The 18,294-nt window shown below is 38.9% G+C and overlaps 1 protein-coding gene across 7 annotated transcripts; it reads right to left on the reverse strand.

Annotated features, from left to right (window-relative positions):
- Window positions 1-556: 556 nt before the first annotated feature.
- LOC100682875 (N-acetyllactosaminide alpha-1,3-galactosyltransferase-like) lies at window positions 557-17,979 on the reverse strand. Of its 7 annotated transcripts, XM_038553269.1 has the most exons (7): window positions 17,779-17,979; window positions 16,987-17,072; window positions 15,668-15,700; window positions 15,114-15,237; window positions 12,869-12,922; window positions 5,292-5,426; window positions 557-1,559 (listed from the first exon to the last, which is right to left on the reverse strand). In XM_038553269.1, exons 6-7 carry the CDS (start codon window positions 5,417-5,419, stop codon window positions 866-868), a joined length of 822 nt encoding a protein of 273 aa, XP_038409197.1. In that variant the 5' UTR covers window positions 5,420-5,426; window positions 12,869-12,922; window positions 15,114-15,237; window positions 15,668-15,700; window positions 16,987-17,072; window positions 17,779-17,979; the 3' UTR covers window positions 557-865. The 7 variants fall into 7 exon arrangements, with proteins under 7 accessions (XP_038409197.1, XP_038409196.1, XP_038409200.1 ...); XM_038553268.1 differs by lacking the exon at window positions 15,114-15,237; XM_038553272.1 differs by lacking the exon at window positions 17,779-17,979 and having other exon boundaries at window positions 15,114-15,235.
- Window positions 17,980-18,294: the final 315 nt, after the last annotated feature.

Genomic DNA, 18,294 nt, shown 5'->3' on the forward strand with positions numbered 1-18,294 from the left:
CTTCTCTCTTGTGTGCTCCTTGGCTGTTATTACCTTGTTTATACGTCCAATTCCCTGCATTAAATCCCCACTGTTTAAAATACCAAGAATAATAGAATCTGTTTTCCCAACTGGACCCTGACTACTGATAAAATCTGTGTGTGTGCGTGTATGTGCATAGGTGTGGTATAGATCAGTTTGTATAAAATATTGAATAAGTGTGTGTGTGCATATTCATGTGGTGGGTATGTAAATGCACATAAAAGGAGTATTGAAGGATAGATTATCAAGGGGGGAGTAAAGGGGAGGCTTTCAATTTTCTCTCTATATTTTTAATTTTTTCTTCAATTAGTTTTTACGACAATGTTGTAGTTTTAAATACAGTTCTTTTTGAATGACTCAAAGTTTCCTAAGTAGTTTTCTGCCCATCTGGTGGCAGCCTTAACACCTTGGATGTTTTACATGGAGAGAACATTATTATCGTTACAGTGAATTCTTATCTACACCTCTAGACAGTCCCCTTTCTTAAGCAATATGAGAAATGTGTATCCACATAGATCAATAAAGATATTTAAGGTTTCATTTTCTTGTGACAGATTTTATTTTGTTCAGTGTGATCCAAAAAATAATATTTACTCGACATTCACACAGGATATGAAATCACGTATCTCTATCTGATGTCAATACATTCATTCTGCAACTGCTGTATCCCATGTTATACAATTCAAAATGAATACAAGGAAAAGTGTGAGTATGCAGTGCTGGTGGTCTTGCCATTTTGTTAGTGATTCTTTTTTAGTGCTAAAATTTATCAAGTGCTGATTTCCTAAAGAATAAGACAAAAAGATGCTCTGAATTTCAGAAATTTGAAGAAGGTGCTATATAATTATGTTATCACCCTAAGATTTTTATAATCCTTGACGGCCCAATAGAGTTTGATATTTGGATAATAAAGACCATTCATTCTACCATAATCCCAGCAATATTCTGGTGATAAGAGTTTAGTAGGTTTATGGAGAAAGAAATACTTGTTTAAGTGGCTTTCATCATGCCACACTGCTTCAATGCTGTTTTTCTTGTCATTCATGATTCCTTTTAAGCACTCCCTGGCAATATCAAGTACTTGGATGGGAGTGCCACCAAACACAGCAGCATGGTAATAAAAATCTCCCATACCAATAGGTATATATGCTTCTGATGACTCATTCCTTTCATATGGCACCTCTTTAGGATCTTCCTTGTACCAATAGGCATGTAACTGAGCCACAGACTCCCCCAGAGTCTCCAACCCATATTTCCCTATGAAGATTTGATCCACGTCCATGCAGAAGAGAAAGTCAACTTCATACTGGATATGATTCACAACATGTTCACTAATAGTCTTCATGCGCATCATGCTGATGTCTTGCCATCTCTTCTCTCGCTTTATTTCAAATACTTTGATCGTACGGAGGCGACTCAGCTGTATCCAAGGCATCCTGGATAAGTCATCTATCAGAACATAAATTATGACTTTATGGCCAGCCATGAAAAACATATCTGCAGATGATATAAATTTCTTCAAATAGTGGTCAATATATCTGTGAAACAAATAAGAAATGTATAAGTTCCTTGTCTTATATTTTGATGGAACATATGCTACTTAAATTACACTGGCTGTAGCTTGTCCAAACATGCTAGTAAGCAAACCAAATATTAGATATACTTCTTGAGTTATATTTAAGCAGTGTAAAAGCAAGTGAAGTCATTTGTCTTTCTTCTTCCTGATGGGGCTCTGTGGATTATAGGAGAGAAAATCCCCCTCATGAGAGGGAATGAAACTTGGTGAGATCAGGAAACAGCACAGAGCCCGGTGCAAGATGAGAGCCAGAGTCTTCAGGATTATCAGAGAAGAGGGAGCTTGCTTTGCAGGTTGTAGGCAGGAGGGTCTTGGGTCATTGCAAGAGCCATGATTGGTGTCTGCGGCTTTCTTTACGAGGACAGTTAGGCAGAAGTGTTTGAGGTAGCATAGTCAGTACCCCACTATCTGCACTGTGTCTCATGGCTTTTTAATATGGTGCTAAGATTGCTGGATTAGAAAACAAAACTTTCTCATTTCTGGGCTCTCCAACCATTGAAAATTTTCAGAGTAATAAATGGCGTCAGGTAAATTTAAAAAAGGAAGGGTAATCATACACGCCTCAGCTTCAAATAATGTTTATATAATCATTAAAAATACATTCTGAATATTGACCTAATTTTTAAGAAACATAGCAGATGGAGCTGGGAGAAAAACTCTCTAGTTTGGAATATCTAAAAATTATGGCAATTTAATAACTAAAGTAAGATAAATTATGAAAGATATCACTTAAAATATTCTACTGAGTTGGAAGCTAGCAACTCAAATCCAAAGAAATACAGTTTATCTACATTTCTTTATGGTTAGTGCTTTTGTATTATGTTTCAGAAATGGTTGCCTCCTCAAAGTAGTGAAAATATGCTCTATTTTCTTCTAGTTGCTTTATCGTTTTAACTTTCACTTTTAAGTTAGTTATTTGTTTGAATTAATTTTTGTGTCTAGTATAATAATATAGGGCTATTTTTTGTTGTTGTTGTTGTTCTCAGCCTTTGGTAGTAATCTTATTGGCCAGGAATGCCTGTGACCCACCTTGGCCCTGTTGCTTGCGGTGAGACCCCCACAGACATTTCCTCTACCAGAGCCAGTGTTGGGCTGGACCAGCCCTAGTGGTTCTTAAGACACTTACAAGCTGCACCTCAGCAACAGCCATCAGAGAACTTTGACAAAACAAGGTTTATTACTCAGTCCTGGTACAGGGGTACAGGGTAAGTGCAGGGCCACAGAACGAGGTCGTAGGTAGGGAGCGAGAAGGGGGGACCTTGAGGCTCCTGCCTTTAAGGGGTGGAGTGCCTAGGGTTTTTCTATTTAAAACTGAAGAGAAACAATGAAAGTGCAAGGAAGGAAAACACAGGGTCACTCAAGTGGTCAGTTACATAGGTTACCCAGGCCTTTCTAAAAGGGGAATCTCATGGGATGGACAGCCTGGCTGTACAGTCAAGGCTGGCAATATGTTTATTTGAGTTGGATGTCTTTGACATGGATGTCTCAGGGATCAAAAGCTAGTGTTAGGCACTTACAAGAAAAAAGGGTTATTGTCAGGTTATTATTGTCTCACACAATTGTGAACTTAAAAAATTTTTTTTTAATTTTCTATTTTGGAATGATACTAGATTTACAGAACAAGTGCAAACATATTATAGAGATTTCTTTTTTTTTTAATTTTTGTTTTCTTTTTTTTAAAATTTTTTATTTATTTATGATAGTCACACACAGAGAGAGAGAGAGGCAGAGACACAGGCAGAGGGAAAAGCAGGCTCCATGCACCGGGAGCCTGACGTGGGATTCGATCCCGAGTCTCCAGGATCGCGCCCTGGGCCAAAGGCAGGCGCCAAACCGCTGCGCCACCCAGGGATCCCTATAGAGATTTCTCATATGCACTCTACCCACCTTCATGTTATTATCTTATATAACCATGGTACATTCGTCAGAACTAGGAAATTACCAGTGGGTAAATACTATAACTAAATCACAGATTTTATTTTAATTTCACCCATTTTTACCCTAATAGCCTTTTAGTTTCCAAGTGCCAATCCAGGATACACATTGCATTTCATCATTTTGTTTCTTTAGCCTCCTTAGGCTCCTCAGTTTCTCTCCTTGTCATTCATGACCCTGACCCTGAAGAGTGCTGATCAGGTATTTTATAGAATGATCCTCAATTTGGGTTCTGATGTTTTCTTAGGTAAGGTTAATTAATTTATTTTTAAAGATTTAATATATTTATCTGAGAGAGAGAAAGAGGCAATGGGAGAAGTAGACTTCCCATTGAGCAGAGACCCTGACTTGGGACTTGATCCCAGGACCCTGAGCCAAAGGCAGAGCTTTTTTAAAAAATATTTTATTTATTTATTCATGAGAGACAGAGAGAGAGAGAGAGAGAGAGGCAGAGACACAAGCAGAGGGAGAAGCAGGCTCTATGCAGGGAGCCTGATGTGGGACTCGATCCCAGAACTCAGGGATCACGCCTTGGGCTGAAGGCACACACTCAACCACTGAGTCACCCAGGCACCCCTGTATAGGTACTTTCAATCTATCCTTCTGTTTTTGGTTCCACCTATACTCCTAATTTCAGAGGCACCTGATGCCATTAATTCCTGAGACTTTCAGAGGCTCTTTAACACACAAAAAGGGGATTTTACGATAAAGTTAATGAAGCTTTGGTTTCAGTGTCCTTCACTTACATTGGACTCTTCTAAGTGTGTTCTACTGAAGGGGCGTGGAAAGGAAGCAGAAACTCCATCTGTGTCCTGAAAGTAAGAGCACTGCCCTGGCATGGGGTCACTCACTGTGCCCTCTTACAGATTGTGGAGCAGCAATGGAGAGGGATCGGAATGGATCTGGGAAAGAGGTACACAGAAGTTTCTTTGGTAAGGATTCCTCCTTCCTTCCTTCCTCTTCTGAGTTATCTTCTGTTTAAGTATAAATTACTATCAGAGGTGCCTGGCTGGCTCAGTCAGAAGACCATGTGACTTGTGAGTTTGAGCCCTACATCGGGTGTAGAGATTACTAAAAAATAAATAAAACTTTAAAAAAAAAAAGGTCTATTAAAAAAAGAATAAATTACTATCAATATTTAATAATGAGTTACTATAAAGTTGATGAAATTTATAATTTTAATGGGTAATATGTACACTGCTCAACTTAATACTTTTTTGGGTATGATTTTGTTATTAGAGCAGCACTTGCTTCATAAAATGAATTGGAAAGTGTTGTTTCTTTCTCTTCTATTTTTTGAAAGAGATTACATAGAACTGATGTTAACTCTTTAAATATTTGGTAGAATTTTCCGATGAAACCATCTGGGCATGGAGACCTTGGGAGTTTTTTAAATTATGAATTCTATTTCCTCAACAGATAAAGAGCTACTGAAGTGATCACTTTCATTTTGGGTGGGTTGTGACTGTGTTGTCAAGGTCCGTTTCACTGAAGTTTTCACATGTATATGTAGAGTGTAGTAGTCTCTGATTTTCCCTTTGATGTCTGCCAGTTCTGAGGTGATATACTATGTTTCTTTCCTAATATTGGTAATTTGTGTCAAACTTTTTCTTTGCCAGACTTCCTTGATAATTGTGATTTTTTTCCAAAGAAAAAGTGTTTTGATTCTTTGATTTTTCTTTTTTTTTTTGGTGCTCCTATAATCTCTCATTTTCTACAGTAAGAAGCTTGAATGTAAAGGACATTTGCCATTACCTACCTGCCTACAGCAAATACAGTCAATCCCACAGTGATTTTATGTTTTGCATAATACTTTTCCAATACTTCTTCATCAAAAGTGCCTTCCCACACAATTGGAGCCGACCAGCTGGTATTAGTCAGGTTCATGGATTTACTGTAAGAAAGACATAACAATTATGAACAGTATATCTTTTAATAAAACTGGTAGATGTTACTAATGAATAAAGTGTGTCTGGTTGCAGCATTTCCTTTCTTCTAATCCAAAGCCTTGATGGTTACAATAAACAGGAGAACAGCTTGTCAGAAATGGTCAGATCATTACAAAAGTACATGTACAGATTAGTTATACTGTGATTCCAAAAATCTTTTGAGGACACCGTTAAAATGTCACCCAAAGCCTAAAGTAATATTACCTGTGTTTGAACAAAATCTCCCAGTCTTAGACTTTTTAACATTTATTATTTTCAGATACCACATTTTGAAAAATGAGCTTTCCAGTTTCATACTCTAAAATGCTGCCAGGCTAATATTACTGCATACAGTCAGAAGCAACTTTGTCCGAACTCTGGAAAATAGCCAAAATTTTAGAGCAGTCAAGCAAAAATTAAGGAAAGGATGACAACACAATAGGAGAAGGAAAGCTTTGCAGTATTTTAACTTAGCCTTACACCAACTCCCTCCGAGTGTGGCAGTGGTATTGAAAACAGCAGATCACGTGTCAGTGTGAGTATCTGCTTCTGGAAGAAGAGTGGGTCTAATTCTGAAGGAATTGTGTTTGTCCGTTTTGACCTGAGAGTTCTCCAAAGGAATGGATTCCTAGTGCTCTCCTTTGTTTCACTTAACTCAGAACTCTCTCAAAAGGGAAAAGTGGCTAAGTAGGGGGCAATCCTTGAAAACATTTTAAAATGGAAGAAGCCCTGCCACCACAGTTGGAATAAACACTGGATACGCTGAAAGCCTGGGAGGAAAGGTTTGAAAGAGAGTTCTTTGAAAAGTAAAGGCTTTGACAAGATCCCATGTATAATGAGGAATTGAGAAATCCATGCACATGTTCAGAGCAGGTTACATGCTCAGGAAAGATCCCTGAAGATCCTAAGGTTTCACCTCTGGCTGATACTTAGGCTCTCAGTGCAAGCAGGAAGTGAAGGCTAAGGCAAAGTTGTAAACAGCTGAACTGTGTTGAGGGCTCAAATACAGAGTCAGTTTTTACAAGAGGGAGATTATTTTCTTCTTCTTCTTTTTCTTTTCCTCCTCCTTCTTCTCGTCCTTCTCCTTCTTCTCCAATAACCTTCCAACTACCATCAACACCACCACTCTGGCTCTAGTCATTTAAGGATATCTCTGCCAAACCACTAGCTGACCACAAGCTAAAGGAACAGGGACTTCTCAGACCAAACAAGACAAAGAATTCAGTCTTTAAAAACGGTTTGAAAAAGTCACTAAACATACAAAGCAGCTACAATCCACAGTAAGCAAGAACGACTCTGAGCAGGCGAAAGACATCCAAAGCAACCATATCATAATATACAAAATGTCTAGTTTTCAACTAAAAGTTATGAGGCATGCAAAGAAACAAGAATGTATGGTCCATTCATAGGGAAAAAAATTAATAAAAACTATCCCTAGGGAAGCCCAGACATTGGGCTTACTAGAACAATATTTTAACTATTTTAAATGTGCTGAAAGAGCCAAAGAAAACCATGGATAAAGAACTAAAGGAAACCAGGAGGACAACAGCTTAACAAATAGGGAATGTGAATAAAGAGAAATTATAAAAGGAACCACATAGAAATCCTGGAGCTGAGAAGTAAAATGGCTGAAAACAAACAAACTTGCCATTGGATTTCAACAGCAGATTTGGGCAGGCAGAAGAAGAATCAGACATGGAACACTGTAACCAACAACAGAATTCATATTCTTCTCAAATACACATGGGACATTTTCCAGGATAGATCATATGTTAAGCCATAAGACATATCTCAATAAACTTAAGATACTTGGAAACTTTCAAACTATCTTTTTTCATTGAGAATGGAATGAAATCAATAATGGGGCACCTGGGTGGTTCAGCGGTTGAGCATCTGCCTTCAGCTCAGGGCGTGACTCTGGGGTCCTGGGATCGAGTCCCATGTCGGGGTCCCCACGGAGAGCCTGCTTCTCCCTCTGCCTATGTCTCTGCCTCTCTCTGTGGTCTCTCATGAATAAATAAATAAAATCTTTTTAAAAGTTTTAAAGAATATCCATTAAAAAAAAGAAATATATAATAGCCTAACCTTCCACCTTAAAGAACTAGAAAAAATCAGCAAACTAAACCCAAAGCACGTAGAAGGAAGAAATAATAAAGACTGGAGCAGAGACAACTGACATAGAGGAAGAGAAAAAAATGATAGAATTAATGAAGCCAAAAGTTGGTTCTTTGAAAATATTAACAAAATTGACAAATCTTTAACTAGATTGACCAAAACCAAAAAAATCTATAAGTGACTCAAATTATTAAAATCAGGAATGGAAGTGGGGACATTACTATGGGCCTTACAGGCAGTAAAACATTATAAGAGAATACCAAAAGCAACTGCACAAGAGTTTACTAGATAACACAGACGAAATGGATAAATTCCTAGAAACACACAAACTACCAAAACTAGTTGAAGAAGAAATAGAAAATCTTTTTTTTTTTTTTAGATTTTATTTATTTATTCATGAGAGACACAGAGAGAAGCAGAGACCCAGGCAGAGGGAGAAGCAGGCTCCATGCAGGGAGCCCGACATGGGACTCGATGCTGGGACCCCGGGGTCATGCCCTGAGCCTAAGGCAGACATTCAACCGATGAGCCACCCAGGCATCCCAAGAAGTAGAAAATCTTAAAGACCTAGAACAAGACAAGAGAACAAGTAAAAAGAAGTGAATCAGTAATCAAAATTTCCCCACAAAGAAAAACCCAGGACCTGATGGCTTCCCTGGTAAATTCTACCAAACATTTAACAGATTGACATCAATCATCCTCAAAGTCTTCCAAAGAAATTGAAAAGGAGAGAATACTTTCTAACTCATTATGTGGCCAGCATTACTGGTACAAAAGCCAGAAAAATACACCTCAAGAAAATGATAGATCAATATCTATTATGAATAAAAATGAAAAAATCCTCAACAAAATTTTACAAAACTGAATCCAATAGCATATTAAAATCTGAAGTGAGGGGCAGCCCAGGTGGCTCAGCAGTTTAGTGCCTGCCTTCGGTCCAGGGCGTGATCCTGGAGACCCAGGATCGAGTCCCACGTCGGGCTCCCTGCATGGAGCCTGCTTCTCCCTCTGCCTGTGTTTCTGCCTCTCTCTCTCTCTCTCTCTGTCTCTCATGAATAAATTAATAAAATCTTTTGAAAAATAAATAAAATCTGAAGTGAGATTTATTCCCAGGAACGCAGGCTGGTTCAACATACACATGCTGATCAATATAAAATACCATATTAATAAAATGAAAGAAAAAAACCTACATGATCATCTTAAGTCATGCAGAAAAGGCATTTGACAAACATTCTTTTTATTTTTTTATATATGTATTTTTATTGGCGTTCTATTTGCTAACATATAGTCTAACACCCAGTGCTCATCCCGTCAAGTGCCCCCTTCAGTGCTCGTCACCCAGTCCCCCCACCCCCCGCCCACCTCCCTTCCACTACCCCTGTTCGTTTCCCAGAGTTAGGAGTCTCTTATGTTCCGTCACCTTCTCTGATTTTTCTGATTTTTCTCTCCTTTCCCCTTCAATCTCTCATTTTTTTATATTCTCCATATGAGTGAAAGCATATAATGTTTTGAAAAACATTCTTGCATGATAAAAATATTCTACAAACTAGGAATAAAGGGAAATCCCTCTACATGATAAATGGCATCTATGCAAAACTCACAGCTGACATCATACTTTTTTTTTAATAGAGAAAAAGCATGCATACCCAAGTGGGGGGCAGTAGGAGCAGAGAGAGAGGGACGGAGAGAATCCCAAGCAGGTCCCACACTCAGCACCGAGCCTGACACGGGGCTTGATCTCATGACACTGAGATCATGCCTGAGCCAAAATCAGGGGTTGGACACTTAACTGACTGAATCACCCAGGGGCCCATCATACTTATTTTTTAGAGACTGAAAGCTTTCCTCTCTAAAATTAGGAACAAGACAAGCTGTTTTATCCACTTCCATTCAACATTATACTGGAGATTTAGAGCAGTTGGGCAAGAGGAAATAAAAGACATCCAACCAAGGAAGAAGTAAAATGATCTCTATTAGTAAAAATTCTATGAAATCTACAAAAATAATCTATTAGAACTAATAATTGTTGCAGGATACAAGATTAACATGAAAAAAAAATCATTCGCTGTTTCCACACACTGGGAATGGACTGTCTGAAAATAAAATTAAGAAAACAATGTCATTTATGATAGGAACAAAAAGAATAAAATATTTAGGAATACACAGAGCCAAAGGAGGCACAAGACTGTACAATGAAAACTGTAAAACGTTGGGAAAGATTAAAGAAGGCCTAGATAAATGGGAAGACATCCATGTTTATGGATTGGAGACCTACATTGTGAAAATGACAATACACCCAAGAAAGTGATCTAGAGATTCAGTATAATTCTTACATGTAGTGGGTTGAATTGTGACTCCTCCCCCCAAATTCAAATCCACTTGGAGCTTCAGAATGTTATCTTATTTGGAAATAGTGTCTTTGCATATGCAATTAATTATGATGAGGTCATTCTGAATTAGGTTAGGCCTGTAAATCCAACGATCGGTGTCCTTATAAGAAGATAAAGAGCACATAGAAGAGCGACACAGGCAAGGCCATATGAAGAAAGAGGCAGAGACTGGTGTTCCACTCTCACAAGCCAAAGGCCTGGGGCCACCAGAAACTTCAAGAGGCAGGAAAAATTCTTCCCTGGGGCTTTCGGAGGGATCATGGCCCTGCTGATAACTTGGGATTTTGGATTTCTGGATTCCAGAACTGTGAAAAAATTAATTTATGTTGTTTTAAGTCATGTAGTTTGTAGGCAATTTGTTACAACAGCCCTAGGAAACAAATACACTATCGATTTTCCAACTGCCTTTTATTTTTTTTCATAAGGAATTTTATGGGCAAAACAATCAGGAAAAGAAAAATAAAGAACAAATTGGAGGACTCGCACTTCCTGATTTCAAAACTACTACAAAGATACAACTATCAAAACAATGTGGTATTGACATAAGGATAGACATATAGATCGATGGAACAGAATCGAGTCTGTAAATAAACCCATACAACTATGATCAGTTAACTTTAAATAAAGGGTGGGAAGACCATTCAATGGGGGAAAATAGTCTTTTCAACAAATTGTGCTGGGACAGTAGGATACCTGCACTAAAAAAAAAAAGAAAGTTGGACTCTTCTATCATATACAAAAATTAACTCTAAATGGATCAAAGAGCCAAATAGAAGAGTAAAAATGATAAAACTCTTCTCAGAAAACTACAGTACATTTTCACAGCCTTGGATTTAGCAATCATTTCTTAGATGTGGCATGAAAAGCACGGGCACTAAAAGAAAAAAAAAGTAGATAAATTAGACTTCATCAGAAAATAAAATTTTGTGCATCCAAGGATGCTAACAAGAAAGCTGAAAGGAAATCCACAGATATAAATGGCATTTTACAGAAGTGAATATCCAAATGGCCAATAGTCATATGAAAGTGTTCAATCTTGATGGTTATCAAATTAGAAAATGAAAATTGCAATGGAAATTGAAGTGCTTTTGGAAGAAAAAAATGCTATTGACTATTTCAGAACTAGTTATGGACTGAATGCTGTCTCCCTCAAATTCATATGTTAAGCCCTCATCTCCATCGTGACTATTTGGAGACAGAGCCTTTAGAGAGGTAATTAAGCTTAAGCGAGGTCATAAGGATCCAGCCCAAATTCAATAGAACTGGTGTCCTTAAAAGAAGAGAAAGAGACACCAAGGATGCTTGCGCTGAGGAAAGTCCCTGTGAGAATACTGCAGTCAGAAAGCCTTCTGCAAGTCCTGGAGAGAGGCCTCAGGACAACCCAAACTTGCCAACACCTTGATCTTCCACGTCCTGCCTTCAGAAGTGGGAGGAAATAAATGTCTATTGTTTAAAAAAATATGCTGTGGGAATTGAAATTTATCAGTCGCTTATTTGGAATCTGTGTAAATGATTATATGGTTTTCTCCTTTGTTCCATTGTTGGGATAAATCATCACCCTGTTACAAGGATACGCCTTAACTGTCTTGTTAGGGGGATCCTGTGCCTCCTAACAAGCTAGCATCTTTCCTGACTAAACCCCCAACACTATACTCAGCAAGCCACATTTGCCCTCTGCCAGCGGGCACCCTGTAAGGCTCTGCTAATACAGGGCACTGGAGGAAGAAGGAACTTGCTCTTTCCTGTTTCCAGGGGGCTCCTCACCACCTCCCATTCCTGCAAGACCCACATACAGCAGTTCCTTCCCGGACTAGCAGTTGAGTCCAGATTTCAGCTTTTCTGATACTTGCAAACCCAGCCTCCCAGTGCCCCTTCCTAGAGGGCTGGTTCCCTGTCTCAAGAGGCCTTTCAAGAGCTCAGAGATACCAGCACATGGAGTTCATTTAAGTTTAAGCCTTCCAAGTTTCTAGGATTTAATAATTTTGGCCTCTTCCTTTCCTTTCTTTGGCCCTAGGAACATAGTTCCTGTAATCTTTCCCTCCATGACACCTTAGAATACTCTTTTTGGTCTTTCAAGTTACCTAGTTAACAACTTTATGTTAGTTAATCATTCTTTATATTACATTCTCTGTTAAAATAATCTGTGTGCTTTCTGTGTCCTGATTAGATCTGACAACGGTTACGATATCATGGGAGGATGAGTCACAGACCATTATCCAATCATGGTCGTAACTGAATGTCTCCTTTCAAAATTTTAATTAGGACAAGTCCTGAAACCCTGCAGCATGAGGGAGAAAGACAGGTGAGTGTAGTAAGAAGAGGGACTCAGAGAGGCTAGAGGAAAGCCACCGTATTGAAGTGTCAAGTGCACAGATGGCCCACCTCTGATTTGGCCTTTGGTTCCCTCATTGGCGAAATGAGGAGAAGCAACCAGATGATCTCAAATGTCACACTTTGACCGGCCATAATTTTAGGGCCTTTGGGTTTCTGTCATTCTACACCCTCATTTCTGGAGGATGTGGGCCCTAATGTCCATTTTCTTTTTTTTTTTTTTAATTTTTTTTTAATTTTTATTTATTTATGATAGTTACAGAGAGAGAGAGAGGCAGAGACACAGGCAGAGGGAGAAGCAGGCTCCATGCACCGGGAGCCCGACGTGGGATTCGATCCCGGGTCTCCAGGATCGCGCCCTGGGCCAAAGGCAGGCGCCAAACCGCTGCGCCACCCAGGGATCCCCTAATGTCCATTTTCAATGCATCTTGGTCACTGCTTATTTTTTAAAATGTTATCAAGGATCCATCTGCTGTCCAGCAGTTGCAATGCTAGTTAGTATTGCTGCCGTCTGTTACCTTCTGCTGAGCAATCTAAGGATTGATCTCACATATTTGATTTAGAATTCTTACCTGGGAAAAAACCAGTCTGATAGCTTTAATTCTTTTGATTGAGTATCCACAGACCTATCAGGAAAAATAATGCAAAAAATCACACTGTATCTACTTGAGTTTAAGGTAATTCATTGTCTACCAAATCATGGGCTATCTTACAATATGAGGTAAAATGCAAGAAAAGCTTGAAACAGTAAGAAAAACAATGATGAACTTTGATAGGAGTGGCACGGAAAATCATGATTTTTCACCTCTGCTTAAGTCTCTGGGCTTCCCAGAAGTCGTTATGTGTTTCCACAGTGCTCACTCTCCTTCTTCTCATTGATGGAGAAATAGCAGTCATCACATGAATGCTCCCTCAGGCTTCCGCCACCTTGCCTTCATATCTGTCTTGAGCACTGATTCTCCCCGCTTCTATCACAATGGAAATATATCCCTACTTTCTGGCCTTAAATGTCCTATCTGCTCAGGAGCCTTGGTTTGAGAGTTATTCTCAGAAAGGTTTCTCCTAGACTTTCTATTTGATCAATTGACACTCTTGCAGGCATTTTCCTATGGCTTCAAATTTGTATGTGCAACTAGACTTCTCCCAGGATTTAAGGACCGAGACATCCAACTGTGTTCTGAAGTCCTCTACTTGAAGTTTGCACCAATGCCACAAGATGAAAATGCTCAGTGTGAGAGTCATTACATCTTCCCCAAAGTAGGTCCCCTTCATCTGTTGCCCTGTCTCTCACTGGATCCACTTGGATTGGCGAGGCAGAAGTGTGAGTGTCATTCTACACTCAGAGCACTCCCTATATCCCAACCTCAGATCCATCATCAAGCCCTGCTGGTTGTACCCCCAAAACGTCTCTCAAATCCATCCCCATATCTTCATCCTCTGCCACCACATGACTTCAGGTCACCATCATCTCTTGCCGGGGCTACAGCAGTAGCCTTCTAATTGGCTCACTGTCTGTACACTTTCAACAAGACTTTGTAGGTATGAAAAATGTCAAAGGTACATAAACAAAGAGAAAAATAAAATGAACCTCCATATTCCCATCCCCCTTAATTGTGATCCGCTCTCTGCCTATCCTTGCACTGGCCTTTTTCAACCCATTCTCCATATGTCCACTTTGCTTCCACTATCTTGTTTCTAAAGCTCCAGTGTCCCCATGTCATTATTCTGTGCTCAGTGGCTTCCCATTGTCCTGATAATGTCTATATTCCTTGTATGGCCATAACATTTGGCATTATCTGACCCTTCACACTGTCCCAGCCACATCTTGACCTCGCCCTCACAATGTTAATTTTCCAGATTCACTTGCCTTTTTACGCTTCCTTAGACATGCCACAACTTCATGTTGACACATAAGACCTAAAAGCTAATTCCTACACAGCATTTAGGTCTTATATTAAATATCCCTACCTAAAAAAATTTTTAAAAATAAATAAATAAATAAATAAATAAATAAATAAATAAATAAATATCCCTACCTACCTAAAGGATTTTCTAACCTGCTGGATGAGGTTAGATTTCCTTCATTAGCATCTAATACGTATGCAATACTTCCCTAAGTAGTATCTAATTTAATCCACCCCTATGAGATAGGTATTGTTGTTATTATTATTATTATTATTATCCTCATTTTATTAGATAAGGAAACTGAGCCACAAAGAATTTTTATTATCTTGTCCATACACAGCAAGTGGAAAGACAAGCAGTTGGGCCTAAGCCCTTACTATCTCCTTGCTATCCACTCTAATGGCACCCTGGTCAGCCAATCTTTGGACAGTTGATCCTGGGCTCAGCTCACAAGGGGATTGGGCAGCTGTGGAGTTGAGTCATATGTCATGAGTCCATCTTCATGCCTACGTATACAGGCAGGAGCTCTGCAGTGTCCAGGATGTGACTGAGACATGGCCTTCTATGCAGGCACCTGCCTCACTGACAGCAAAGCCTTTGGATGCTGAGTATTAGTGTTCTAAGGCTATAGAATCCTGATGCTAAGGAGAGTTAATGTTAATGATAGAATGATTGTTAGATTGTGTTGCTCTGTATACATTTTACCAGAAAATATTATAATTCATTCTTTCTTCCAGCATCTGCTGCAGCAGACTTCACTTGCACATTCCCACCTTTGTCTGGGGTTTTCCTGCTGTTTTCAGGTGATTGGGAATTACTACCCCCGTTAGCCATGGCTGTATATAGGAGAAACGTACCCTGCCCATGAAAACCATCTTACTATATATTATTTTCATGCACAGAGCAGCTCACCCATATATGGAGTCATGGTCCTGGTGAGAGTGTCCTGCGCCATAGAACTACCTGAGGCATAGGCCCTTAGACACAAGAAGCATCAGAAAGTTTCTTTCACTTCACTTTGTGGGTTCCCATGACTCTAGAGAGAAATTGAAGAACATATTATGATTTGGAGTCTTACACAATCTTTGGGGAAGTTTGCATGCATTCTGATAATATGATTTTGTAGGTGGCCAGTGGTTAATAACAATCTCCCGAGAGTCTTTTAACCAAAACGTTACTCCTATGTGATTTCCCAGAGCTTTAAAAGACCCAAGATTCCCGGCAGCTGGGTTCTGGCTCCCGTAACACATTTCCCCTAATGAGTTCTCACTGCTCTATCCACAGATGGCCCTCCGACTCCTAGTACTCTGACCTTGAACGAAGAGCGAACATCTCCAAAGTACGTTTGTAAAATTGTTTTCGTTTACCCTACCTGCAGGAACCAAGGACTTGGAGATACCCTACTGCCCTCCAACGGGTCTTGTCCTCAAAGAAGAGGCCATAGCATATTTGTAAATAAGACTTACCAGCACCGGTATGTCCCTTGTAGTTTCTTTGTGCTTAGGATAAACAAAAAGCATTACATTACTTTTAAACTTGTATAAAGGGTTTCTACATTTAACATGACTAGAATTATACCCCATCAATCCACTTATTTTATTACTTAATATTACCAAATATTCGATGAACACATAATGTTACAGACAGAGCATCTGTGTCCCCTTTGATCTGTATGTTGAAATCCGAACCCCCAACATGAGGGCATTAGGAGCTGGGGCCTTTGAGCCATGATTAGGTCATAAGGTTGGAACCCACATGAGCGGGATTAGTAGCCTTACAAAAGTGATACCACAGAACTCCCTTATCCCTTCTGCCACAGGAGGCCACAGCGAGAAGGTGGCTGTCTATGAACCAGGACACCAAGTCCTCCAGCACTTTGATCTTGGACCTCTCAGCCCCCCAAACTGTGAGAAATAAATGTCCATTGTTGATAAGCCACCCAGTGTGAGGTATTCTGTTGTAGCAGCTCAACCAGACTAAGACACAAACTATGTGCCAAGTTCATTATTGGCTGTAGAGATACAGTAATGAACGTGATAAAAAAAAAATCACTGCAGTTAAGGATTTCATATGTGTATCTTAAAAAAGGAAACCTAGGGACACCTGGGTGGCTCAGTGGTTGAGCGCTTGCCTTTGTCTCAGGGCGTGATCCCAGGATCCAGGATCAAGTCCCACGTCCGGCTCCTTGTGGGGAGCCTGCTTCTCCCTCTGCCTGTGTCTCTGCCTCTCTCTCTCTCTCTCTCTCTGTCTCTCATGAATAAATAAATAAAATCTTAAAAAAAAAAAGGAAACCTAATTCTTTGAGCAACAAATGAAAGAAAACATAACTAAATATCATTGAAGCAATGGAATTTGCTAATTGCCAATGAAATCTTTCTACTTGTGAAACTATATAAAGGGCAAATACCATATGTAGTGCAGGAAGTCACCAATATTGGGGATGTTTCTTAAAGAAGATGCCACCTATTTAAAAATGGCAGTTTCTCTAAAAATTGCTAACTGCCAGCCATAATTACATGGTCACTATCTTGATAGCTTAACATTACTTCTCCTCGCACTTATGAGTTTACAAAAATCATGTTTAGCTTCCGTCAAATTAGAAACAACTTCTGTGCTGATGGTTATCTTTATGCTGATACATTTGAATGCCATTTGGATATTTTGGGGTATATTGGATTGATACATTTGGATGCTGATTTATTCAGGAGGTTAGCCTATCACCTTTCTGACATACTAGATCCTTACCAAACCCAGAATAAAATATTCATTAGCTTTTAAAAATTACCTGAAACGGTGCTGTCTGTGCAAAATCCAGAGAAGCAATAAGAGTAATAACAGGAGAATTATTTTTCTTCTGTATTTCATCCTTTCCTAAGAGGAAAAAGAAACAGATAAAAGTAAATTAAATATAGCACAATGTATACAGAGTAAGCCGTGTAGAATTGTGACTCTCCATGACTTAAACCAACTGATATAATACATATTGGCTAGGATTTGAGGCACATCTGGTCCTTGGAGGTCTCTCTATATGAAAATAGAGTTGAGTCTGTGGAGACACTTTTTATGGGCGCTAGCTGCCCGAAGTCTTAGGACACTAGCTGGTCTAAGCTGGCCTTGATGCAAGAGATTTTATAACCTTCATTTGTCTTTTCTAGAGTGGACAGGGCTTTTCCTACAGAAAATCAAAACACAAATGCCACTTCCCAGCCTAACTCATAGGATGTGGTGTCAGAGAAGAGATAATTGTGAAAATACTTACTTGGACTCTAAAGAGGGGTATGCTTATGAAGGAACTTATTTTTAATAAATTAACATTATGAAGTTGATCATTCCGAGACAGGTTATAGGACCAATAACAGCATAAAATAGATGCTCCTTTTCAAAATATAGAATTGATTCCAAACATGGGCTAGAGCCTGAACTATAATTTTTAGATTATTTGTACATTTACCTTGGAATTTTACTCATGAAGTTTATAAAGCTCTTTTGTCATATTCAGTCTTGCACTTATGAAATTGTGTGTAGAAAAGGAATTTAATGTGGTTCAGTTTGGCTGAAATTAAGGACAAACTCTTACCTTTTGTTTTCCTAAGATCACATAGGACTTTTATACAGTTTCTTCCTTAGAGACTTAACATTTACGATATGATAGTTTGGGAAGACACGTGGAAAATCTCAAGGGGACAGACAGTTTTCAAGCCGGACATTCTGAGACCTTTGAAAAATCATGAATCAGATAACCTGGTATTGGTTCTATGGCACGCCCCAGTTTGTTTATTATTTCAGTCTTCTGGGAATGATGATGTCATCAGATTCTCTTTTGATGATGAAAGAATTAGACACTTGCAATCACAGCAATTCATATGCCACTAGCTTCTCTTTGTCATTACCAAGGGATTCAATTTTGTCCCATTTAGAAAAAAAAAGGATCATTGATGTTCTTTTCCTTACTTGGGATTTTTTTTCTGTAATACATTTTTAATTGACATAAAGTACAATACATACAGTTTAAGTGTACAGCTCATTGGATTTTTTACACATGTATATGTCTATGTAAAAATCGCTTTATTTTTATTTTTTAAAGATTTTATTT

The sequence above is a fragment of the Canis lupus genome, chromosome 11, assembly GCF_011100685.1.
Source record: "Canis lupus familiaris isolate Mischka breed German Shepherd chromosome 11, alternate assembly UU_Cfam_GSD_1.0, whole genome shotgun sequence".
Taxonomy (NCBI): domain Eukaryota; kingdom Metazoa; phylum Chordata; class Mammalia; order Carnivora; family Canidae; genus Canis; species Canis lupus.

What these genes read in the sequence shown, in the direction of transcription:
- LOC100682875 (XM_038553267.1), bottom strand. Translation starts at nt 15,930, where the DNA reads ATGGCTCAAAGGCCCCAGCTCCTAATGCCCTCATGTTGGGGGTTCGGA. An exon ending in ATGTGTTCATCGAATATTTG is followed by an intron (nt 15,701 to 15,814) that starts GTAATATTAAGT and finishes GTTTATCCTAAG; the next exon opens with CACAAAGAAACTACAAGGGA. An exon ending in CAAGGGACATACCGGTGCTG is followed by an intron (nt 12,923 to 15,667) that starts GTAAGTCTTATT and finishes TTTTCCTGATAG; the next exon opens with GTCTGTGGATACTCAATCAA.